At 46.8% G+C, this 26,085-nt stretch overlaps 1 protein-coding gene across 3 annotated transcripts in view; it reads left to right on the top strand.

Annotated features, from left to right (window-relative positions):
- The window catches only part of Zbtb16 (zinc finger and BTB domain containing 16), a 212,504-nt gene that overhangs the window by 98,397 nt on the left and 88,022 nt on the right, over positions 1–26,085 (top strand). For all 3 annotated transcript variants that reach the window (XM_059267813.1, XM_059267814.1, XM_059267815.1), the window contains one exon: positions 25,477–25,574. In XM_059267813.1, coding sequence (XP_059123796.1) covers positions 25,477–25,574 — 98 coding nt within the window. The remainder of the gene's footprint in view (positions 1–25,476; positions 25,575–26,085) is intronic.

The following is a 26,085-nucleotide window of genomic DNA, read 5'->3' as shown; positions in this document are numbered from 1 at the left end:
TCTGTCTGCGCTCCCGGTGAGCACAAGGAAGATAGTTAAGAGATGGCGTGTCCTGTTTTTTTTTTATTTCGTGTGCCAACCATCTGTCATGGCGACCTCTAGAAGGGCCTCACTGTTTCATACACACTGAAAAGGGAAAGAAAGTGCCCCTGGACGGTTGGTTTCCCGAATCTCTTTCAAAGGGCAGAGTCATGCTGCGGAAGCGTGGCTTGTCTCCCATGCCGTATTTTCTCATTGTCTTGCCTTCTGGTTTCTGCCAGCAGGAGCAACAGGGAGAGAGGGCTGTTGGTGGACTTGGGGTGGGACTCTGCCCTGGCTCTGCAGCCTTCTGGCAGTGTGACCTTGTGCAAATTTCTCACCCTTGCTGAGCCTCATGGAGACCACAGCATACTCTCTAGACCCTCCACAGACATGCTTCCTCAACTAAAGAATGGAAAAGCATGGTAGCTTGCCCAAAGCTGTGCATACATCAGGCACTCTGGATGACGCTTGATTGTTTTATGGGATGGATACCAGGCTGTGACACAGGTTTGGGGTACGTCCTAAGGGTTGTTCCTGAGGGGCGATAGAGCTTCTCCTCAGTCACTCCTGTCATTGTAGCTTGTCTCGGGTCACCTAACCTGCTGTTAGCTAGCTTGCATGCTTAATAGAATTGGAGGCATATCTGGGGTCTCCCTTGGTATTGTAGACCCGGGGTGGATGTGTCTCCCATCCTTTCTCTTGATGGGAGAGTATTTATAGCTGGGTACAAGTACAGTCAGAAGGTTCTTATAAAACGCTGTTGTTACTGCAGTACAAAGTTAGAAATGCTTGAGGTTTCGGCTTCTTGGCTCTTCCACGCGGCCATGAATATTTTATGGGAAAGGAAATACTTAGTGTCTGACTCTTTTTATAGTGCAGCTACTCACAGGGCTGGGAACCTTCCAGATCTCGCCAAAATCAAAATCACTGCCTGTCCACCCGTCCCTCTACTTCCTTTTCAGAATCCACCGGAGCCCCACCTCACAGAGGTGTCTGGTTCTCTAGGTGAATGGCCTCATTTGTAAAACGTAGAGTGTAGTGTGCAGGCCAGTAAATGCCCTAAGATGGAGGACTACCCAGTCCTGTTGGCCTTGGTTGTACTGGTCAGTACCAGGTTGGCTTGCAGGTGGAGTGCCCACCACTTCTAGGTGCCTGTCAGCATTTTCTGCCAGAGTCTTCTCTGCTTGGGAAGAGGTGACTGGAATCACCAAAGTCCACTCTGCTCTTGGAACATAAAAATCACCAGCTTAATCTGGATATGGTGGGGTCCCTCTTTTATGCCAGCACTTGGGAGGCTGAGGCAAGAAGATACTGAGTTTCAGGATTGTCTCTAAAAACAACACACACGCATGCACGCACTACAGCAACGGATTAAGTTTAAAGTCTAACAGGCCCCCAGGGACTTCTCCTTTCACAGTTCAAGGTGGGTGAAATACTGTTCCTGGGCTTTCTTTCTGTTCCCTTTGGCGCCCCACACGTAATGCAGGAAAATAGGGCCTTGGTGGTTTCAGCTGTGGCTGGCTTAGTGGGGACTCAGTGAAGAGGAAAACAGGTCCCCTGGCAGGTGAACACAGTGGGAGTTCTTCATTGCTGGCCTCAGTGGGGACCCCCAGAAGCAGGTACTCATCTGGCTTGGACTCACAGTCCTAAGACACCTATCATGACTGCCCCAGACCAGGTGGCAGGTCAGATCACAGCATCTAGGAACACTCGACCTCAGGTAACTTGCCCAGTGGGACTTCTCAGAGGCACACACAGACGGTAAATGTTTCCTGGGGAGGTGAACTAAGTGACCTCATCCTTTTAACAGCATCCCCAGATTCCCAAGTGTGAAGCATGGCTTCTGATGTGCCCAGGGGCACAGCTAGTTGTCCCTTGTGCCAGCTCAAGACATATATCTTTTACAGATTTATTTTAATTTTGATTATGTGTATGTCCACACAAGTCAGGTACCAGAGGAAGCCAGATGCTTCTGGAGCTACTACTGTAGGTGGTTTGAACTGCCTGATGTGGGTGCTGAGAACTGAATTCTAGTCCTCTGGATGAGCATTATGCACTTATAACCACAGAGCCATTTCTTCAGCCTTCCAGGACAGATTCTCTTAGCAAAAGGGGGCTGGGGAGCAGGGAGGGGAGTTGAATATAGTCTGAATCTCAGTTTCACTTTTATCAGCTGGGCTCTGGGAGCTCAGGCTTCCACTGTGTCTGCTGCCTGTACTGCCCTTGGCGTTTGCCTTGGCTTCTGAGCAGGTACTAGGGAAACCGTGTTTTGCACACCCTCAGTGGTTATCTTACTATGAAGCAGAGCTCTGATTGCTCATGATAGCTCTGTGCTTCTCCCAACCCTTTACTTCCTGGTCTTCAAACTCAGCAGTAGCAAAAGGCAAGGTGGGAATAGAAAGCTTATGGGATTGTGGGTTTAGTGGCTTGCTTTCCCTAATGTTGTGAAGGTCAAGGAGGAGGAGCCATGCCTCCCCCAACCGTGTTTATTATTCTTAATAGGATTTGGCAGAGTATTTTATACCTAGGGTTAACCTCAGAGTCCGAGTATTTAGCTGAATGTTGATATTCAGTGTCCACGTAACTACCAGTTCGATGCATGTGATAGACGTCAGACTTAATGACCTGAGATTCTAGACTGGGGCTGTAGTTCAGTTTAGTGGGGTGTATGTATGGCATGTACAAAGTCTGGGGTTTAGACCCTGGCACTGCATAAACCAGGCATTGTGGTCCATGCTTGTAATCCCAGGACTTGGGAAGTGGAGGCAGGAAGATCAGAAGTTCAAAATAATCTTTGGCAACCTGCAGATTCTGAGGCCAGCCTAGGCTACATGAGATCTGTCTCAACAAAGAGAACAAAACAATAACAACAACAAAAAAGAATAGAATGCTCAAATGTTGTGAATCTTCATTATTATTGGCCCTTTTCATTGGAAGTCATCCCCCCCACACACCTACCCAAGACAGGGTGTCGCTGTGCAGCCCTGGCTGTCCTGGAACTCACTCTATAGACCAGGCTGGCCTCGAACTCAGAGATCCACCTGCCACTGCTTCACAAGTGTTGGGATTAAAGGCGTGAGACCACCATCTTTTAAACAATGTAGACAAGTTAAAAAAATGGAGACAGAAAAAGGAGAGAGCAAACACTTTGATCAGTACTTGTTATATGACAGACAATGCTCTGCATTTTTAAACATCGGCCTTTCAGGATAACAGCAAAGCAATGCTTAGCTGTAGCAATCACCTGGCTCTAGGAAATGATGCCAGGGGAGGGGTGATTGTTGGTGAATTGTGAGGCAACTCCAGCCATCATCTCACAGTGGGTCCTCCCCGTCCAGAAGATGAAGGACACTGACGGTCAGGCAGAGGTGTTGGTTTGTAAGCCCTCATTCTCCACTACAGAACCCAGGGATTGTGTCCATTGAAGACTTTGTCTTGCATAGTGTAATCTTGAAAAGGTAAATATAGTTTTGACTGAAGAGAGCATCTCTTCCCTTAGAGGTTGCTGCTCTTGGGAATCTCTGGGGGTTTATGTCGTAGCTTTTCCTGGACGAGCATGTCCTAAACTGAAACTTATTGTTCCATTCTCCCACATCCCAGATATCTGCCTCTGTTACTCATTCTGTATGGAATTTCTTTCCTGGAAGTTGTAAAATACATTTAAAAGAGATCTGCCTGGAATGCTTGAGTTCATAATACTCTGTGGTGCCTAGAAGTACCTTTAGGCTTTCTGAACTGTCCAAGGTTTAGAAGGTTGTGTCTTCTCGTTTTCCTGTATTCAGGAGTTGTCCCCCTTGGGGTACATTGTTCTGGAGACTACTAGGATTTACCTTTTGAAGTCAGTTACCTAGCCACCAAAAGAGAAACTCAGCCAACTATATTGTCCTAATGATTAAGGTCACTGCTAATAGCCATTAGAGATGCCATTGTGCTTCTGGCCTCTTTGCAGCTCTTTGGACAAAGAGCCCTCCAGATGGAAGTGCCTTGGGAGAGTACACTAGAGATGAATAGTCTGCATAAGGTTCTTTGCGCTTCTCAGCCTCGCTGGGCAGGAACTTGGTGGAATGCTCGTTGGGTACACAGAAGTGACATGGAGAGGATGTTGAGATGGCAATTAAGTATTTATATGATGAGCCTGGAGGATTTCCGGGCTTCTAAATCCTTCCAGCTCGCTTGTGGAGAGAGGCCTGGAGGCTTCCAACAAGGTAAACACTGTGAGTTAGATTGTGTCTCTTGGAAGGGAGATGTGGTTCCCTGGCCACCGTTACTTTGTTTCCCTGAGGTTGACTATGTTCCTCTCCTTGGTCAGAGAGAACAGGGTAGGTTCTGAGGAGCAGACAGTAAGCAATGGCGTTGGAGGACTGTGTTCTGAGTCCTAGCCCCGGGAAACCTGGAAGAGTGAGGTTGAGGTGCTGTTCGGCTGCTGCGAACACATCCTCTTGTTCTGGTGGTCAACGTGGTCAGTGTTCCTCTCTGCACTGGTGAGAGGCGGGAAAAGGACCACTTAGGTAAACATGGTTCTTCAGGTGGGTTCCGGGAGAAGGTAGCAAGCAAGGTGTGGTTTGTTGAGAACTCAGTGAGGAGCCTGAAGTTTCGGGACCAAAATAAAAGGATGCGTGGCAGCTGCTGGCTGGCACGGTTCCTCAGGCCTAGGCTCCTAAGGAGGAGAGAAACCAGTGGTGTGGGAGGGCAGGAGGTGGCTTCTCGGACCAGGTATGGATTTTAACTGTGGGAGTAGGGGAGAGACCATGTGAGTAAGGAGTGGGTAGGATTTACTATTTCAGTCTTGGTAGACTTTAGAATTTTGCAACAGAGGCCAAGGAAGGATGTAAGAGCTGAAAGAAGGATGGGTAGAGGTTTGGAGGTGGGTGTGACCCCAGATGGCAATAATCGTTACATAGAGAAAACAGGCTATTTTTTGCATAAGTTGCTTGGAGCTTCCACGCAAAACTTCTGGTACTCTCTGTGCAGCCCTGAGCCTTGGATCTCCCTTTTCTTGTCACTTCTCCCTGGTTCCTGTTGCATTACCAGTGTGTGTGTGTGTGTGTGTGTGTGTGTGTGTGTATTAGTATTTGATACACAATGTCTTGCATTCTCTACTTGATTATAGACTCTTAGTAGGCACAGCCAGTATATCACGTTTTCTTGTTTGAAGCTCTTTACTGTGACGGCCATATGCCTTGCATTATTAGACAGTATTATTAGACATATGCCTTGCATTATTAGACAGTATTATTAGACATATGCCTTGCATTATTAGACAGTAAGCTCGAATGCATGGAAAGACCATTGCTTAAGTCTTTTCTTCTCAGAGAGCTGCTCACTCATTCTCACTGTCTTCTTACCTGTCCCAGGCCAGTTTTAATCTCAAAATGTAGCATGAATCTTAAAGGGTCTTATTAATAAAATCAAACCTGAAGCCAGGTATTGAGGTGAATGCTGGAAGATCAGAGAAGCAGAACAAGCCACAGCTACCTCACCTCGACAACTCCTCAGCTGATCCTGTTTCTTCAGACTGGAAGCCTCTGAGTCCTTATCCAGAATGAATCTCAGCTGAACTGCTGCTCCAAAGCCTGAAACCTTAACCAGCTAAAAGCTTCTAGTTCCTGGTTTTCACGCCTTATATATCTTTCTGCTTTCTGCCTCACTCCATGGCATTAAAGGTGTGAGTCACCATGCCTGGCTGTTTCCAATGTGGCCTTGAACTCACAGAGATCCAGAGGGATTTCTGCCTCTGGAATGCTAGGATTAAAGGCGTGTGCTACCACTGCCTATCCTCTATATTTAATATTGTGGCTGTCCTGTTCTCTGACCCCAGATAAGTTTATTAGCGTGCACAATATTTTGGGGAACACAATACCACCACATCAAGAGAGAGAGAGAGAGAGAGAGAGAGAGAAAGAGAGAGAGAGAGAGAGAGAGAGAGAGAGAGAGAGAGAGACTTCTTCCAGAAGTGATTCTGTGAGGATTTATGACATATACATTGTGAGACATTGATGGATGTGTAGAAATGGAGAAGTCGTTAGAACATGGAAGACCACACTCCAAATACCAGTGGAGAACCTTCTAGGCTGACACTTAAAAAAAAAAAAAAAAAGGAGTGTGTGTGTGTGTGTGTGTGTGTGTGTGTGTTTGTGTGTATGTACACACGTGTACATGTTTGTTTTCATACACACATGCAGGTACCTTAAGAAACCAGAAGGAGCTGTAACTTCTCAGGACTGGACTTACAGGTTGTTGATAAGCGCGCTGGGGATGAAACCCAGACTTCTGGAAGAGCAGCAAGCATTCTTAACCATTGAGCCATCTCTCCAGACTCTGGGATGGCCCTTTTTGCTTCATGGTCTTCTGTAGCTGCTGGTCAAGATAACTCCGCAGCCCTGAAAACGAAGGGCTAGCTCTAATTCCCTGGCGTTTCCCGGTTTCCTCTTTCCTGCTGGTTCTTCTTATTGCCCTTCTGTCCTGCCTCTTCCTTTGTGAGCGCTCCTGGTTTGTTCAGGTGCTCCTGGTTTGTTCAGGTGCTCCTTTTGGCTTCCTTCAGAAATGGGAAAGCCTAGTTTTACCATAATAGTTCCTTAATGATTCTCTCAATGGAACTTGCTTACTTCCTCTGCTCCCCCACTTTTCAGATGTTAAACAGCTGTCTCCAAGATCTTTCCTTCTTCCCCTCTCAGACCAGCAGTTTGCTCGGCCAGGTGGTAAGAGATGGTGTGTAGGGGTGGGTGGGAGATGCTCATTTGTCTGCACATGTATGGTAAGGGTTCTAGGGAGGATGCCCATTTCTGTAAATTTTTTTTTGACTTGTTAGGTTCCAATCACAGAACAAGACTGAGCATGTTGGCGAGTGGCCAAGCACAGAGTGACTGGCAGGAAGGGCCCGTCACTTCAATATTCTTGCAGGAAATCCAGTTTTCCATGAATGGGAGGCCGTGGAGGAGGTTGGAGGAGCAAATGCCTGGCTGGTCTCCAAGGCCAGATGTTCTGTAGTGCCATATGTCAAGATAGGAAGGCTAGCATTGAAGCTTATAGAGCGTGTCAGACCTGTGCTCTTGAGCTACCACACTCATGGTGTCTCCCTTCCACAGCTCTCTTTCTGCTTTCCAGGCCTGTCTCTCTCCACAGCTTTGTGGTTTGATCCATTTGTACCACTCTACCGTGCTCATAATCTGCTCAAGTTGGCTTGTGTCCACGGTGCTTCTCCTTAGCCAAGAGTGATGCTCTGCTCTGGGCAATACCTGCTGTATCCTTGGTTTCTGCTCAGACCAGTCTTAGCCCATCTCAGCAAGGAGGCCTTTGAGGTTTTGTTCATTTTTTTTTTTCAGTCTGTGTCTTGTGGTCATTAGGACATGACATCTGATAGGTGTGTGAGTCTTGTTTTCAATTTTACATCATGTCTTTATACCTCAGCCAAAATTCTATTTTTCTCTTCTTCCTTTCTTCAGTGTGTGGTGCATGCATCCCCCCCGCCCGTGTGTGTGTGTGTGTGTGTGTGTGTGTGTGTGTGTGTGTGTGTGCGTGCACGCACGTGTGTATGAAGGCACATATGAAGGCCTGAAGCTGACATCCAAAGTCTTCCTCAGTCACTCTTTACCTTGTATTTTGAGACAGGGTCTCTCACTGAACTAGAACCTGGAACTCACTGTTTATCTAGACTGGATGACCAGTGAGCCCCTAGGATCCTCCTGTCTCCCCTCAACCCTAACACTAAGATTTAAGGCACACAACTTTTGTGTGAGTGCTGTGGATTTGAACCCGGGTCTTGTTCTTGGGTTTGTTCCAGAAGTACTTTACTCATCCAGCTCCCCAATTCCTTATATTTTCATTTTATCTTTCACTTTGCCAATGGATTCTCAAGCTTTGTAGGAGAGAGAGAGAGAGAGAGAGAGAGAGAGAGAGAGGGGGGGGGGGAGAGATGGAGAGAGAGGGGGAGACTCTGAGTCAACTTGCTTCTCAGCCGTATTGAATTGGTGGCCAGTTCACCTGCTTAAGGGAAGAAAGTAACATGTCACAGCCTCTCTACTGCACATTCTGCTGCCATCTGTGTCCTGTGGTGGTGATGGCATGTTTAACTGAATGGAGGTAACAAAGGGTAGCAATTGCTCTTTCGGGTTTCCTAACCCGTGGAGCCAGGGACTTTTACCAGGCAGTAGAAGCAGTTTGCTTCACCCGCCCCCCCACCACCGCCCTTCATCCTCCTAGAAGCATCATCTTGTTCTGGAAGGCTGACCTAATGACTATCTTTGGAAATATCGTCACTCTTGATTTAGAATTTGGGTACTTCATCTCTTTCTGTGCCTCCGTGGTCTCTTCCCACACCGAGCCTTCTGCTCCCAGCTAACTCCATTGTTCCATGGAAGGTTTTGGTGGCTCTTCAGTGGCTGCAGCAGGGGGAACAAAGTCCCTATCCTCGTTGCTAGGATTCTGCGTAATCTAGGCCAGGTTACCACCTCTGGTTCTACTTTTCCATGAGACCAGTTGGGGTGAGTCAGGCCAATCTCTGGAAAGCTTGTCCAACTTGGCTTTCTCATCCTAACATTGGTCTTAGACGTGCACAGCTTTTCCATTTTTGACACTGGCACGTAAAAACCCCTGAAAAACAAGCTCAGCTTTGCCCTGTCCTCACACCATCTTCAGCTACAGCACCCACAGTTTCTCTGTTCCTCTTTTGTACCCCCATAACAACTGGGACATATTTGGATATTTTTGGACAGATCAGCACATCACCACTTCCTCCTTTTTGGATTTCTTCTGTCGTTTTCCCCTGTTCTCCATCTTTTCTTCCAGGTCTGTGCCTTGGAACTACATTATAGACTGGCCAGGGAACACAGGGGTCTCTCTGTTCTTCAGTCCACTTACTCTACATGTGTTCTCATCACTGAACCTGCTCCTCTGCAGGTCTCCTTCAACAGTCTAGTGAAGTAATGCTGTCATGACTGCCACTTTTGACAGGTGAGCAAACTGAGAATCCCAATCCACTGTAGACCTGGGATTTGAACGTGTGGCTAGCACCACAATCTGGCTCCTTAAGCTCATTTGGCTGTCCTAATCATCCCAGGCTCTCTCACCTGACGATCTATCTGCACCACTGTGGGACAGTTTGTTTGGTTTTTTTTTTTTTTTTTTTTTGTCCTGTGTTTCTGTTTTCTTCTCATCAAAACATAAATAAAAATCATCTGTGCCTCATAGGATTGTTCCAAGGACAGAATGGGAAAAAACCACAAAAAACGTACAGAATAGGGCCATTGTAAGTACTTAGCTGTGTGTTGTACAACTTTCTCTTGCCTCTCCGCTACTGGTATTGTCTAAATATTATCATTTGCCCTCTTTATTTAAAATCACCTCTTGTGTGTCTCTAGCCTCTTTATGATCTTCTGGGTGGGACAGCTCAGGCCTTTGCACAGGCTAGACGAAGTCTCTCTGACTGAGCTCTGCCGTCAGCCTCCCTGCATCATCTTAGCACCCAAGACAGTGTTGTGCTCCTGGCTTGTGTCCAGAAAATGCTTCATGAGGGAGTGTAAAGGGGCTGGGGCTTCTCGAGGTGCCCTGGAGACAAACCCGCAGTGTGGTGTTGTCTTAGCAATAGATGTCGATCACAAGCTTGTCTTTGCCAGTGTTCAGCCTCGGCAGGCCCTTAGGGTAGCAGTGGCTGGGGGTAAAAATGGCAGGGTTGGGTGGAGGTTGCAGTCCACGGCCCTCTTGTTGACTGCAAACTTTTTCCTTCCCACCCCCTTCCTGATAGCTCTGTGCCCTGCCAAGCCTGTGCACAAGCCTTGAAATGACAAAGTACCCTTTAGTTAATTGCACAACGGATTGCCTAGAGTTAAAAGTTCTGATTTATATGACTATAGCTCTAACTGCTCAATAACACAGGCCTGTAATCTACTTTCATTTCAAACAGAACGGTGATTTATAGGGCAGCATGCCGCTTTAGCTCAGAAATGAGGTGTTCAACATATGCTCTGTTGACATAAATTTGGAATTTATCGCTGTTGTCAAAACTGCCTGTTGGACAAAGGTGGGTATTAAGGCAATAAATGGCTCAGAATAGTTTTCTGTCACATTTCCTAACCATTGTATTCAGTCTATTTGAGGGAAAAATATATACTTAAAAGTAATCAAATGTCCAAAATCCATGCATCTTGTTTTGAATGGAGAGAAAAGAGAAGATTCAGGGGGTGGTGATGGTGGGGAGGACACAGAGGCATGGGGAGGGGCAGATGTGGGGGATGGTGGAGAAAGCGCTTTCTGAAGTTATGGTCCATTTAAGAGATGCTTCCTCTCCCCATCCCCATTAGGAGGTAGGCTTTCCTTTCTCATTTACAAAAAGGGGGGAAGAAAAATGAAAGCTCATTAAATAAAAATAGTAAAGGACATTTTTATGGGTGGGCTTAAAGCCAGCAATGTCAGCGACGAGTTAGTGAGTGGGGCTCAGAGGGAGGCAGGGAGGGATTTTGTTTATGGGGAAATAAAGCCAGCAGCTGGGGTTCGGTTCTTTGCTAGGTTGGTGAGCATAGCCTTTCCCCCAAATGCCCTCTTCAAGCTGGTGGTTCCTGTGGACTGGGTGAATATTGGATTGGCTGACTGATACTGCTAAGGAGCTGGTGGGCATCGTACCCCAATCAGGTTCTGATTAATTTATTATCCACCATGTGACCAACCAAACACTCATCCATCCACTCAACAATGCATCTTTTCAGTAGCTGTGGTTCCTATTCCCTTTGTTGGACTCGAGAATTCAGATAAACAAGGCAAAGCTGTCTCCTGGGGTTGCCCATCTAGAAGGAGAGACAGAGAAGCAAGTAAGTGGAAGTTTCCAGTGCCTCTTATGAAACCATAGACACACGGGCCAAGGCAGGGTATGTGCTTTAGGAAGGGAGGCACCAGGGAAGGTGATACTGGCCCACGTGGCCCTTTGAAAGCATCAGGTCTCTCCTGGGAGGAAATGGGGTTTTGAGAATTACACTACCACAATAGGACTTCGTTTGTTGAGACAGGGTCTCACTGTGTAGCCCTGGCTGGTTTGGAACTTAGTATTCAAACCAGGCTGGCTTTGAACTCACAGAGAGCCACCTACCTTTACCTCCTGAGTGTTAGCATTAACATCATTTACCACCATGCCCAGTGACTCTGTATTTTGTTGATGTATGATATGCTGTTGACATACAGGTGACTACTGACATATGTCACTGGGTTTTCTGTATTGTGTTTATTATTGTTATTATTATTATTATTATTATTATTATCATCATCATTATTTATAGTGCTATGAATTGAACCTAGGGCCTTGTCCTGCTATTGCGGCACATCCTCAGATCTGTCAGATGTTATAAAAAGCAGAGCCCCAGTATCACACCATCTCAACTCAGAGTACCAAGACAGGCAGTAGGCAGGACAGGGGACTTACTGAATGCTGTCAGAGTCGAGGTTAAGAATCTATCTCCTTTCTTCATCCCGTTTCAAGATAACAACCTGCAGTAACTTGTGGGCCAGTGAGCACCAGGCTGAGATTGAGAGCATTGAAGGCAGATTCAGGGAGCCGCAGCCTGGACTGGGCCACAGCTGCTCCTTGGGCCCTAGCAGTGGATATTATGCATGGCCTGTGAGCTCCCTGGAAAGTCAGGAGGCAGAGGAGCATGTGAGCTGCCTGGCCCAGCGGGGAAGAGGACACGTATTTGTCGCCTTTATTTTATTTTTCCTTTTATCTCTGCCCACGTGCTTGGACCGTCTCAGCATTGATAAATGTGCCCCGTCTCTCTCTCTCTCTCTCTCTCTCTCTCTCTCTCTCTCTCTCTCTCTCTCTCTCTCTCTCTCTCTCTCACACACACACACACACACACACACACACACACATGCACACACACACACACACATGCACACACACACACACACACACACACACACACACACACACACACGTTGCCTCCATCCTCTGGCTCATGTGTGTATTGCACACATACATAGTCTTGTGCCCCCGGAGTATGGACACCAATTGTAAACCCCCCTCGGTGTGGCTCAACACCCCCCTCCCCCGCCTTTGCCACCAACTCCTGTCCTTTTCACACAAAGTTCCCCGTTGGGAAAACTCATAATTTTTACACCACACAGTCTTGACCGGCCATTGCTGGAATTACTGGCTCTTTGAAGTGCTTTCTGTTGGGGCTTTTACAGGCTGTTTTAATTACCTGCAGCTTACAAAGGGCCCTGCTTGGACCACGCCTTTGTTTGTTTGTTCTTTGGAAGGAGTCTGTGCAGAAGGGGAACCTGCAGGCTTCCTCTACAAAGAGAGAAAAAGGAGACCAGAAGTTTGGGACCTGTGCACAGAGTTTCTCTGAGATGCCTGCTTCAGGACTCTCTGCCCTTCCAAGCAAGCTCAGGCAGGGAGGGCAAGCTTTGCTCGCCAGACTTGCCCGGCTGCCGACTCTGTGGGCCCCTCTCTTAGAATTTGCCAGGGATGTGGGTTTTTGTTTGTTTGTCTCATTTGTACATTTTTGAGATGTCTGTACATGTGTGTAGGCCATGACTCAGGGATTGAGTGCAGGACCTTGCACATGCTAAGCAAATGTCCTGCTGCTAAATTACACACAGCCACCACCACCCCTCCGTCCGGCCCCATGCGTTTTCATTTTAAAGCCTTAAGCCTATTTTCAGACCTCCCAGCTGAGACAGCCGGGCTGTGAAATCACACGAACTACTGTTGACCAAATCAAAGTTGGTTGTGCTTGAGCCAGGAACCCTTTCCTATTTTTCAGCTCAATCTGTTTAAGGAGTGGCATCATTAGATTATTGCATCTGGACTGGGGATGTGAGGAAGGGTTTGAAATAATTGGTTTGAGCCATCTGGTGTGGTGTGGTGTTGTTGGGGTTGTTGTTGTTGTTGTTTTCCTTTTCTTCATGTGTTTTTCTATTTGATGTTTTTCAAAAGGACTCTTTCAGGGCCTGGAGAGATGGTTCAGTAGTTAAGAGTACTTGTTGATCTTGCAGAGGACCCAGGTTTAGTTCCTAGCACCCACATGGTAGCTCCCAACCACCTGTAACTCCAGCTTCAGGAAATTCAACCACTTTTTTCTGACCCCTGTGGGTACCAGGCAGACAAACATGTGATGCACATATGTACATGTAGGAAAATGCTCATACACGTAAAATAAAAATCTCAAAAGCCTTTAACAGAAATTAAAGTGACTCTTCGGGGTTCCCGTTGAGCCTTCGTCTGGCCTGTCCCCTGTGCAGGTGAAGAACTAGTGTGTCCTGGGAGCGTGGGACTCGGTCTTCTTCCCTGCTACCTTCCCAGGAGAAGGATTCTTTGTTCATTTAGTCTAAAACTGTAGTGTGCAACTGGAAGCTGCCTGCATTGCTGGTGGAAATGGAGAATGGTGCAGCTTCTTTGGGAGACAGTGTGGTGGTTCCTCAACATGATAAGCATGGATAATGCCCTATGACCCCCACCATTCCATCCCTAGGTACATACCAAACAGAAGTGAAATCATTTGATCGCGGTTAAGACTTGGACACTGATGCTCATAGCAACAGTGTTTGTGACAGTCACAAGGTTGAAACATCTGCATGTCCTGCAGATGATGAATGGGTGCGCACGGTGTGGAATAGCTGTACGGTAGCGTATTATTCCTCAGTAGAGAAGATGGGGTAGCTAACACAGATACGCTGTGGATAAAACTTGAAGAAATGTGTTCTGTGAGAGAAGTGAGATCTAAGAAGGCCCATGTTGTATGATTTCCACATCCATGAAATGTTCAAATTAAGTGAATCCACCCAGGAAGGTAGATTAGGGGTTGCTAGAGGTTGGGCTTGAGCCGAAAAGGAATGAGGCAGTTGTTGTTAGTGTAGGGAAAATATTATAGGATTAGATAGTGGTGATGGTTGCATAATTCTGTGAATGTACTAAAAACAAGCCCTCTCAATAGCACACTTTAAAAGGGTAAATTGTAGGGTATGTGGATAATATCTCAATAAAGTTCTATTTAGAAATACCCACTGACTGTGCCCCAGGCACCCTGCCAGATTCTGACAGTGCCTTGACGGAGCTCACCGTCTAGGTGAGATAAAGAATAGTAAAAGCCCGTTGTGTACCTGCAGGTCGTGTACCTTAGGTGGGAAGGAGACTAAGAAAGTGTGGTAACGGATACTGTTGGCATAGAAGCTACCCCGGCCGACTGCGGCTCAAGTGCAGTCAGGCTTACGTGGGAGCCGGCACACAGGTGCATACCAGGTACAGAGTGGACATCGCTAGGGAATGAGTCAACACGTCCTTCCTGTGGGAGGTTCTGATGCTTCTGTGAGACTAAGCCTGCGAGTGGAGTGTGGGAGTCTCTGTTCTGCTTCTTTGCCTTGAGGCTTCTTTATGCTTCTGTCTCGCTCAGGTGGGGAAGTCTAGGCAGGTTGCCAGTGTGTCTTTTCTGGCTGGTGGTTTTCAGGAGGCTCCTTCAATGTGAAATGGGGTGTACTCTACCTTTGGAATTGTACAACCTGAGGTTGTACAATTTTTCCTCTCTCTCTCTCTCTCTCTCTCTCTCTCTCTCTCTCTCTCTCTCTCTCTCTCCCCCCCCCCGTGTGTGTGTGTGTGTATGTGTGCGTGTGTCTGTATATCTCTCTGTCTCTGTGTGTGTCTCTGTCTGCCTGGTCTGTCTCTGTCTGTCTGTCTGTATGTATGTATGTGTGTCCTTCCTTCCTTTCTTCCTTCCTTCCTTCCTTCCTTCCTTCCTTCCTTCCTTCCTTCCTTCCTTCCTTCCTTCCTTCTTTCCTTTCTTAAGATTGGGTTACACTATGCAGCCCTGGCTCACCTGCAGCTCTCTGTATAGATCACACTGGCCTCAAACTCAAGAGATCAGCCTGCCTCTGCCTCCTCTGCCTCCTAGGTGTTAGGATTAAAGGGTTTTTGTTTGTTTGTTTGTTTGTTTTGTTTCCCTCGGTCTTTTAGAAGAAAGGGATGGGGTGAACCACCAGGTTCTGTATTTTTATTTGTTTGTTTTTAAGCAAAAATCTGTCTCAAAACTGAAAAAACCCTGTCTCAAAAACTGGGGGAAAAAAGGTAAAACTCTCTGCCCCCCCTTCCGCCTTCATTAAAATGACAATAATTTCCCACTGTGGTTTGTAGTCCATACAGATAATCTGCACAGCTCATCTCTGATGTTCATAACTGATGTGGAGAGCCCCAGCACTCAAGCTCAGAATCCTCATAGAAAAGTAATTTAATTTTCAGTGTAGTAAAGCAAGAAGAACGAGGCAGTATACATTAAAAGGATTTTCATAGTGCTTTAATTCCAAAGGCATGGGCTTGCGGGGGCTTTGAGAGATCTCTGTTCTTCTCTACAAAGGTCCAAGTTTCTGGGCAGGTCCCTGGGATTTAAAGACAGCTCTCTGACTCCCTGGCTGAAGTGGAATCCTAAGAAACAATTCCTGATAACCAAGAGGCAAAGACGTCTCCCATACCCAGGCAACACGGGGAGATCATGAAAATGTAGATTTTTTGAAAGCTGTTTTCTTAGAAACTGGCTATTTGTGCTGGAGAAAAACCTTGTATGGGAGACAGAGAGAAAGATTTAAAAAAAATCAACCTCTGCTCATCCATAACCATAGTCTGATTCCCTTATAGGGCCTGTGAGGATCTGGAGAGAACGCTTTGGATTTATTTCTGTTTCCCCTGGGCTGACATCATCTAGTGTGCATCATGGTACCCTGTTTTGGGTTTGGAAAACGCTCAGGAAAGCTATAAATCTTGAAGCTTTTTACTATTTTTCTTTTCTCTTGTTCTCTTTAAAACACATGCACGCACACATACACACACAAAACTTTTCTTCTTTGTTAAAAGAAAAACTACAAACGTGTGTATTGATTCTTGCCTTCAGATCTTAACTGCCTTGGCTGTAATACCTTGCTTACATCTGCTGGGTTTTTGTGCAGTCTTGCAACATCTCCTTAATCCAGTGAGCATAAATAGAACATTTCAGTCATATTTGGCTACCAGCAACTTCACAGATAAGCATGCTAAGACCTTGTTGAAAGAAACTGTATGTGATTGTGCGCGATACCATCAGCCTACAGCCCAGAGCCCAAATGAAAAACTTTTCTTCTTGGTGAAATTTGTTGATAGAGATATTTGAAATAAATGACTTCAGAGAACTGATATTTTTAAAACAAGGGATAGGTTATGTAACAGCCAGGAGCCCAGGCCACCCAATGCTCAGAGGCCCTGAGGGTCCATCTTAGAATCCCTCCTTAAGGAGATCTCTCAGCATGGTCCTTTGTCATTTCCTGTATTGCCCTTCCTCCCAGATTCCCCATCTCTTCCTTCAGTTTCCTTTCTTTTCTTGAGAAAGGCTCTCATTACATGTAGTTATGACTGACTGACTGGAACTCCCTATGTAGACCAGGTTGTCCTTGAACTCACAGAGACCCACCTGCTTCTACCTCCCAAATGCTGGGATTAAAGGCATGGGTGTGCCATCACTCCTGGCCTCCTTTGATTTTCTCTTTGGAGACAGGGTCTTCCCCCACTTCCCGCACAGGTCAGCTGCATACTCACTGGAATCCTTTTGCTTCAGCCTGCCAGGAGCTGGAATTCAGTGAACCAGCACCCTTGGCTCCTAACACACTTCAGTACTTAGAAGCCATCTTATCTGGAAGCAGTATACTTGGTGTAGTGGGGATACAGAAAATGCTCTTGTTTTTCCTATTTTTCGTGTGTGTGTGTGTGTGTGTGTGTGTGTGTGTGTGTGTATGTGTGTGTGTGTGTGTGTGTGTGTAGTATATGTGTGTGTGATGCATTCAGGTGTGCATATACATGTATGTGCATGTGTGTGGAGACCAGAGTCTGACAGTAGGTGTCTTCCACTCTCAATTCCCACATTATCATTTAAAACAGGGTCTCACTGAATCCAGGACTCATCAACTGCTTAGACTGACTGACCAGTGATCTCTAGGGATGGGCCCATCTTTTCTGCCTTCCCCAAACCAGGGTCACAGCTATACAAGGCCACGCCCCTCTTTCATGGAGGAGCTGGAGATATGAACTTGGGGGTCCTCATGCTTGCATAGCAAGTACTTTACCTCCAGAGCCACCTCTCCAGCCCTCTGGTGTTTTTTGAAACATAGGACTGTCCTGTCCAGTCATTCGTCGCCCAGATTGGCCTGGATCCCAGGCCCGTGATGTATGGCTTTCTTTCTGAGAGCCCATAATGGAACAGGAGTAGTTTCTTTCTTGGGGAACAGGTACAGTTATCCTTGCACTGAAGTATGTGGATGTGTATAGAGCCAAGGCGGGTTCCTCCATCTCCCACATTTTCTCTGCAAGCTCCCTTTTTTGGTTTGTTTCTATTATTTAATGAGAGAGAGGCATTATGCATTACATGGAATCTCCTGTATGTTCTGGGCTCAGTAATAAAGACAAAGAGGATGAGTGTGGTGTGGATCCTTTACAAAGGATGGAGACAGCCAGTGTAGACAGAAGCTGACAAGCAGGAACCTAAGAGATTGTCTTGATCTAGCCTTGCCTGGCTGCAAAGATGTGAAGGCAAAGGCTGGAGAGACGAGATGTCTGGCCAAGGCTGTCTGCTGACTGCGAGCAGATCTGGACTGAAAACTGCATCTGCTGCACCCAGCCCGGTAGACACACATGACTGGTCAACGCGTCCCTCCTATCTGGATGATTCTTGAGAAAGCACTGCTTGGCATTCCTTCTCCTTCCCTTACAAAGACTCCAACCAAAATGGCTGCCTGTTTCTCATCCTCTGTGGTCTCTGCATCCCCAGATCCCACCCAAACCTGCAGCAGGGAAGGTGTTAACTAACATTGTTAGTTCTCAGTTGTTTTTTAAATCGCTTCTTTGAAATCCTTAGCTTTTATTAGTATATTTACTTTATGGCGTACATAAAGAGCTATATTAAAAAATAAATTGTGTTGTAAAAGCATTGGGTAATGTTTATTAATATTGACTAGTCAGGGAGCCACGAACTATATTGCTGGAAGGATAATTTGTAGTAATACCAGTTACACATTTGAAGCATGTCAAATGACTGTGTCGTCTCCACATTTTTAAAAAGAAGTGGGTAAAAGGACAGTTTCCCTTCTGTCTTGAGAAAATGAAAGTGACCTGTTCCTAACTGAGATTGGAACTGTCCTTTCTCTCTCTCTCTCTGGGGCTTAAGCATGGGGCTACATGGCCATGGCAAGGTGTGTCCCTCTGTCTTAGAGCAGCTAGAGATCACCTCGCTGGAAATATCTTCTCTTCCATGTCTCTGCCTTCTTGAGTCTGCGCTGAAGGTGTTGAAGGCAGAGATGGAGGCTTGATTCCTGTCCTTGAAGAGCTTGGACTTCTGAGGAACTTACAAACAGCTTAGACTTGAATGATGTGTATAGCACAGTGACACTAGGGATGACTGATGATGACATATTTTTGCCCAGCCTGGAATATGACACTGTTGGTGGCATTAAGAGACATTCTCTGAGAAGATCTAATGTCACCCCTAGATGGTAGGGAACATTCATCAAGTGTCCTCGGGCTGTGTGAAGAGCTCGCTTTGGTTTAGGGTGGAGGCCTGTGGTAGCATTCACTGTTCAACGGTTTTCTTTCCCAGGAAGAGCCACATAGAAGGTTGAGTATGTTGGTCCATGCTGTAATCCCAGCATTGGAGAGACTGAGGCAGGGGGATCATGGGTATGAGGCCAGCCTGGGCTACAGAAGGAGTTCAAGGTGAGTCAGGGTTATATAGGTAGACCTTGTGTCAGAAACAAAACAAACCAAGGAAAAAGAGGCACCAAACCTACAGACAGTGAAGGAAGCTGGACTGGATAGTCTAAATAGCCTCCATCTCCCTGGAAGCTGGCTTTGGGGAGGAAATCTCCAGTGGTCTCATTTTTGTGTCAGCACTTTCTTAGACTACCATTGACTGGTTGACCTTTGCCGTGTCATTTGAAATAAGGGTCTGTGGGCCTCAGAGGTAGGACCTTTTTTTTAAATCAACAGCAGTCTTAAGGTGAGATAGCCCAATATTGAACTCTCCACTCACTGTTTAGTTTCTGTTTAGAAAGATGAGAACCAAGCTAGATGGTTTTATAACTGAGCTGGAAGCCTGTCTCTTTTGAGTCTAGAGGCTGTGACCTAGCTCATGTTGTCCCCACAGGGAGAGATTGGCTGGATGTCAGCGTCCGTTGACATAGTCTGTCTCCAGAGAGGCCCAGAGGTTTGCATGGGGCTCACTTCCCGAGTAAGTAGAGGACCTTCGAGAGGCTTGTTGCTTAAATGGGCTGCAGGCCTTTGAGAATGCATTTAGACCTTGGTCTGGATTTTATTCACAGAAGCTCCTGTCTCCTTCTGAAGGTGCCTTAGAAGCACCGAGTAGGTCAGATCCGTGGGGGTGATGCATAGCTTTAAATATCAACTTGACATAACCTAAAATCACCTGACGAAGGAGTCTCAGTGAGGGATCATCTACACTGGTTTGGCTAGTGTGCATGTTTGTGCTTGGCTGTCTTAATTTATGTGAGAAGGCCCTTCTGAGTGAATGGCATCATTCGCTAGGCAGGAGAGCCTGAACTATTTAAGAGTAAAAAAATAGAGCTGAGCATAGGCAAGTAAGCATGCATGTATGGTTCATTTCTCCCCGCTCTGCTCTTGACTGTAGATGTGAACAGTTGCTTCCAGCTCCTGCCTCGGTGACTTCTCCCTTATGATGGATTATAGCCTGGAATTTTAAGCTGAAATAAACTACTTTCTCTCCTAATATGCTTTTTGTCAGAGTATTTTTGTCATACTAACAAAAATGAAACTAGAACATGGTCATGAGATTAGAAGGCAAAAGCCCTACCTGAGGTTGGGATGCAGGCCTGTAATCCCACCTGCTCTGGAGGCTGAGGCCCTAGGAGGATTATAATAAGTTCAAAGCTTACTTGGGTTGCAGAGGGAGTTCAAGGCAAATTGGTGACCTAGAGAGAGCCCGTGTCACAATGAAAAAAACTAAGGAGGATGCATTGCCTGATCAGCACGCTTAAGGTTTTTAGTTCGGAGTACCAACAAAACAAACAAGAAGAGAGTAAAATCGCCAACGTCAGGGAGCTGCCATATGCGAATCAGCCTCTGTTTAGGCACCAGGTGAGTTGGAAGGACCTTCGGGACCTCATTGGCCTAGCCTGAATGTCAGCTCAGGGGATACATCGGTTAACTGAGAATGGGTAAAACCTTATCCAAGGTCCATTCTCTCCCACTGGTTTTTCCCAGTTAACAGGTCCTGGTTCCCTGTACTAGTCTCTCCCCCAGAACTCCCAGGTCAGGTCATTTCTGCTTCCTGTTAGCAAAGTCAGGGAGTACAGGCATTGGGCTGTTGGAACCAAGAGCTTTTCTCTCAACCTTTCTCACTTCTGAGTAGGTCCCATCATTGCCGTCTGTTCCTATATGGAACAGGAGAAGACAGGAGGTGTGGGCAGTTCTGGCCTTGGACCCCCTCAAGCTCCCACTCCGGAAGTCAGAGCCTCTAGTCTTTTTCTCTTAGTGATGCTGTGAGCCCTCCTCCTCATCCTACCTCCTTGGTCCTTGGCAAGTGGATGAAATGGACTGCTTCTATAGAGGGCATGCATGCAGGGCTCCCTGAAGGTTAGGGCCATCTACCTGTAGGGACGGAGGTAGAGAAGACGGGAGAAGTCGTTCATGGTCTTGCGCTGTCCCTTTTGAGCTGCTGTTGATGAAGGCCTATCCTGGAGGTGTGAGGTTGTTCCAAAGCTCAACATTTATCATTCCAAGAAATTGCCATTAGCCTTCCTTGTGTGGACTCCAGGAGCCACAAGATAAAGTCTGGTTCTGGAATGGAGGCTGCCAAGGTGGCTGTTGTACTCAGAGTATTTCTAGGACAAGCAGAGGAGCACCCTGTACTTCCTTTGCCTGGAGGGGTTTCTTTAGTCTTGAACAGTCACTTTAGAATGGGCCTTATGAAGCAAAGGCAAGATCGAAATAGCATCTGTCACTGAACAGCTCTCAGTCCAAACCAGAGTCTTCATGAGGGTCACCTTCAGTGAGCACAGGCGCGTCCCAGTGACAACCTGGCCACAGTGGTTTTGTTAGTGAGAGTTGCATGGGTGAGAACTGATGAGAAAAAAAAGATTCCTTCTCTTGTGTTGCTAAAAGGTTCAGATTTGCTTACATCTAATTTCTCATAATGGTTTGGCTTCCTTGAGAATATAGGTAAAAATAGTCAGGAATTAACCTTTTATCTTCTGAGACATAAGCGAACATCTGTTTAGTGCACAGTGAAGTTAGCTGTTAGGTCAGGCATTTGTCTGAGATGGACCACCGTAAAGGGTGGGGAAGAACATGGGGCCACTCTTTAGGAATAAGTAAGGACCTGAAGCATCTCCTCTACTGAGAAGAGTATAGAGTGAATTGCATCTCTCCAGGACCAGGTGGCTTTCAAAATGGTGGCCATCTGTGGCTTCCTCTTGGAGAATGGTGTGTGGGGACTCCATCTTCTTCAGAGGCAGCACAAAGGAAAATGAGAACTTAGGCTTCGTGAAAAGACAGGACCAGACCAGGGAGGTGTGCTGAACGTGGAGAGGAGAAGGGCCTGTGATTGGCATTTTGGTCTACATCTCTGCAGAGTGGTGACAGTGACTCATTCAGAGTTGTCATTCTGCTTTAGCTGGGATTCTGTTGCCATGGGGGCTCTCCTGAAGACTGGACCAGAACCTGCTGGTTGCCGGGTCTGTAGGATGCACTCATTTCTTGCACTCGCCTTTTCTTGGAAGTGGGAGAATCCCCCGCTTCAGACCTTCTTCCTTGATATGTAAACAATCATTTTTAAGATTTTTTTTTTAAATGAACAAACTCCTGGTATAGGGCTCCCTCGAAGTCCCAGGCAGGCCTGTGAGGTTGTCCTTCTTTCTGTATTGAACTTTGTGTGCTTGGCCTTGCTCTCCCTGCCAGGGAAGCATGACCTTTGTCCTTGCTACATGTGGACTCACACGGATGCCATGCTGGTCTCTGGGAACCTGTGTGGGGCACTGAGTTAGTAGGTCAATTTCAGGGCAGTGTGCTTCCCCTGAGAATTGGGTAAGACACAGCACCAGTACCCCGAAGACTAGAAAACTCACGGTGACTTAAATAGTTCTGAGGAAAGGCTCCTGATGACTTCTAGAAGTTTCTTTCACTAAAAGAAAGAGAAAATACAGGTCCTCTGGATTGAAAGGTTTTAAAATGAACAGATTGCTGGGTTCAGTCTAGAGTTTTGTTTGCTATATTATAGCCTGATGGTTTGGATGTCACAGTACATCACAATACACAATGACAAGCAGATCATGGCCCAGAAAAATAATAATGCCCCTTACAGGAACTCCTTGGAGGGTAGGTCAAAAGGATATGGGTAAATACTCTTGAATAATAAAGCTTGTCTCTACCTAAAATTTTAGTTAATGAGCTGTATAATTTTACCAATGAGGAAGAATGTGATAGCTGGGCATGGTGGTGCACACCTTTGATCCCGGTGCTTGAGAGACAGAGGCAGGCAAATCTCTGAGAGTTCAAGTTACAAGATCTGTCAGGGCTACATAGTGAGACCTTATCTCAATAATACAATAAACTTGAAGTGATTATGACAACATGAGTTGTTCAGTGTCTCAAACCAGCCTGGGCTGAGTCAGGATGAGAGTGTGGGTCTTGGGTTTGTGTGCTGGGCATTCCTCCCTGTGCTCTGGTACACCTAGCAGGAAGCAGGCTGAAATCCATCACCTTCCACACGGAACCAGGCTGGTTGGCAGCTGGAAGAAAAGCCACTTTCAGCGATTGCCCGAGCAGATCTACTCATATCCAGGGAAAAGGCAATGGTGTCACTTAAGAGTGTTCATCGGGGTGAGAGATTTGATCTGGAGCCCTTGTAGGCTGGTGGGGAGTGCCTCCTAGATCTGAAGACTGACCATCCCACAGTCCTTTGGGAAAACAAATCCACATGGAGGTCTGGCCTCCCATGCTCCCAGGCATGGACACCCTTGGAAGCTAAAAAAATAATCACAAACAATTAAAAGGATGAAAATCAGCTGGACACAATTCATAGCCAACTCTCAGGAAAGTACCTGGGAATCCACCCTTGAAGAGAGTTTGTGCTGTGTAGATATCTCATAAAGGCAAACAATTATCATGCCCAGGCAAGGGACAGGAGTGTGTGCCACTGTGCTTGATCCCAACCCTCCCCCTCCTCTGTCTCCCCCCGCCCCGTCTCTCTCTCCCCCCCCCTCTTTGTGTGTGTGTGTGTGTGTGTGTGTGTGTGTGTGTGTGTGTGTGTGTGTGTATGTGGCATTCCTGGGTACCTATTTAAAAACATACTTTGCCCCAAACACTATTAGGACATGCCCCAGTACCCTGACATTGTGAAATATAATCAGAGTAAAGAATGTTCAGTTAAAATGTTCTGTACTCTTTCTCAATTTGGATAGATCAGCCACAGCCAAGAGTGAGATAACGCGTGGGGGATGGGTGGGGCGCCCTACAGTGTTGTGGGAGACCGTGTGTGTTTATGTGTTTGTGCTTGGGAAATCATTTGTCTTTGGCAATGGGGAAGAGGAAGGCAGCAAACAGAACAATGTGATTGAGAAAGAGTTCTGCAAAGAGAACTGTCTGTGATCCCTATCAGAAGGTTGCACACATGGTGTTGGGTGCTATCCTCATGTTACGGTGGCCCATTGCTTGGCATGCTGCAGAGACTCCCCTGAGGAGCATTGAATGGTTTAGGCACAGTTCTGGGATCTGTAAGTTGGTAGCAGTGTCTGGTTGGGTGCCATTGTGATGCGGGCAGTGCCAGTCTTGAGTACACGCTACCCAGTTTCCTCTAACATGGGCAGCACCAGCTCCGAAGCCCACTGTGGTTTTAGCACATGATCATTCTGGACTCTCAGAGAACTCCAGTCTACCCACCTACCCCACTGTCCCCAGATCCTGTCTCTGGCTGCCACTCTCTGCCCTGGTCCTTAGTGAGAAGGAAGAAACAGACACTGGGGTAGATGTAGCTGGATCCTGGACCCAGCAGTGGACATTGGGGCTTGAGAATAGGAGTGTGGTAGGGAGGAGAGTCAGCATTTGAGACCAGCTCACATAGTAGCTCAGACCCCTTCCTGGTGCTCAGCCCTCTACCTGCTGGTCCACTGGGTTCCTTGCAGCTGACCAGCCCCATTGCAAAGGGTCTGGGTAGAAACACCCCAGCAAGAAGCTAGGCTAAGGGTAGCATTGTCTCCGCACCTGTGACCAGTTGTTGCCAGGGTGATAATGTGCCACTTCCTAGAATCTTAATGGTGGTGAATGGGATGGCATGCATGGAAGAACCTCGAGAGGGTAAAGAACCTTGTTCTAGATTGAAAGTATCCACTGTCTCCAAATTCTTCTGCCTGTTGGGGGTGGGAGGTAGGTCACAGCTACTCAAGGGACATCTGCGTACTGAGAGAGGGAAGCAACCATGTCCATGGAACCTGTTCCTTACACTGCTTTGGAAAGACCCTGTCCTGGACATTGGGGATGGGGAGAAAGACAAGACACTGGTGCAGTCTTCCAAGTCCAGCAGGTGGCAGGAGCTTGAATCAGTCAGGCACAGTTTAGTGTGTGTGTGTGTGTGTGTGTGTAGTGTGTGTGTGTGTGTGTGTAGTGTGTGTGTGTAGTGTGTGTATGTGTGTGTTGTGTGTGTGTAGTGTGTGTATAGTGTGTGTATGTGTGTATAGTATGTGTGTGTAGTGTGTGTATGTGTGTGTGTGGTGTGTATATGTGTGGTGTGTGTATAGTGTGTATGTGTTGTGTGTGTGTAGTGTGTATGTGTGTGTGTGGTGTGTATATGTGTGGTGTGTGTATAGTGTGTATGTGTTGTGTGTGTGTAGTGTGTGTGTATATGTGTGTATAGTGTGTGTATGTGTGTGTAGTGTGTGTATGTATGTGTGTGTGTTGTGTATGTGTGTATCGTGTGTGTAGTGTGTATGTGTAGTATGTGTATAGTGTGTGTATGTGTGTGTAGTGTGTGTATGTTTGTGTATGTGTGTGTGTAGTGTGTGTGTATGTTTGTGTGTGTGTGTGTGTGTGTGTGTGTGTGTGTGTGTGTGTGTGTTGGGGGGGTGAGTTAGTACTGTCTGGAGGTAGACAAAGACCAGAAGGGCTCCATTCATGATAGGTGCTAGTTTGGCAGTGAGCCCTCTGAACTTAGATCTGATTTCTGAGTCTGAGTACCAGTGTTTAAAGTGATTAGAAGTACCTGTGTACTTCTAGGAATGAGATTAGGAATGGATACAGCAGTCCATGGACACTGGGGGCACATGGAGACTGTCCCAGAATCAGGGTGGGATGAGACTCTTATCAGTCCCTCGCCATCTCCTTCTCCTTGTTCCCGCCGCTGGGAATGGCTGTGCACGCCTGCAGGTGTGTGAGGGGGTGGGGCACTGCCTTCTGTCCGGCTGGAGCCTTGGCAACCTGTCTTCTCTTCTCCTCTACAGGAAGCTGCACAGTGGGATGAAGACATACGGGTGTGAGCTCTGTGGAAAGCGGTTCCTGGATAGTTTGCGACTGAGAATGCATTTACTGGCTCATTCAGGTAGGCAAGGCCTCCTTCGCTGGCCCCATGTTGGTACAGACACCCACCTCCTGCCCATTTTTCTCTCTCAACTCGGAGCTGGCCACAGTCTGATTGTCTTCACTGCCAGCCAGGGCTTTGGTCCACCTTGTCCCTTGGCTCCTCCTTCCAGTTTCACGGAGCAGAAAAGGCACCCTGAGAGTGTGCCCATCAAAGGAACCCATCCTCATGCTCTCCCCTGAGGTTCCCAAGCCATCACTGGTACCCATGCCCTGTGCGATCTACCTTCCAAAGTAGACTGCGGTTTCATTAGCAGAAACAGTTGTGGAATTAGGTTCTTGCTGTCTAATGAATCTGACTATTGGGCTCACATTATACAAGAGCCTTTAATTAAATAGATATAGAAAGGTTGGAACTCAAAGCTAGTTATAGCGTGTTGTCTTTTGCAAGTTAATTTTATGCAATTCTAGTGGGGTTGAGTGTGCGGCTGCTAGGAATTTTGCTCATGTTTGGGCAAAGTTGTTCTGCCCCA

Source organism: Peromyscus eremicus, chromosome 7 (assembly GCF_949786415.1).
Source record: "Peromyscus eremicus chromosome 7, PerEre_H2_v1, whole genome shotgun sequence".
NCBI lineage: Eukaryota > Metazoa > Chordata > Mammalia > Rodentia > Cricetidae > Peromyscus > Peromyscus eremicus.
The sequence above is the reverse complement of the archived record's forward strand: the minus strand, read 5'-3'. Positions and strand labels throughout refer to the sequence as shown.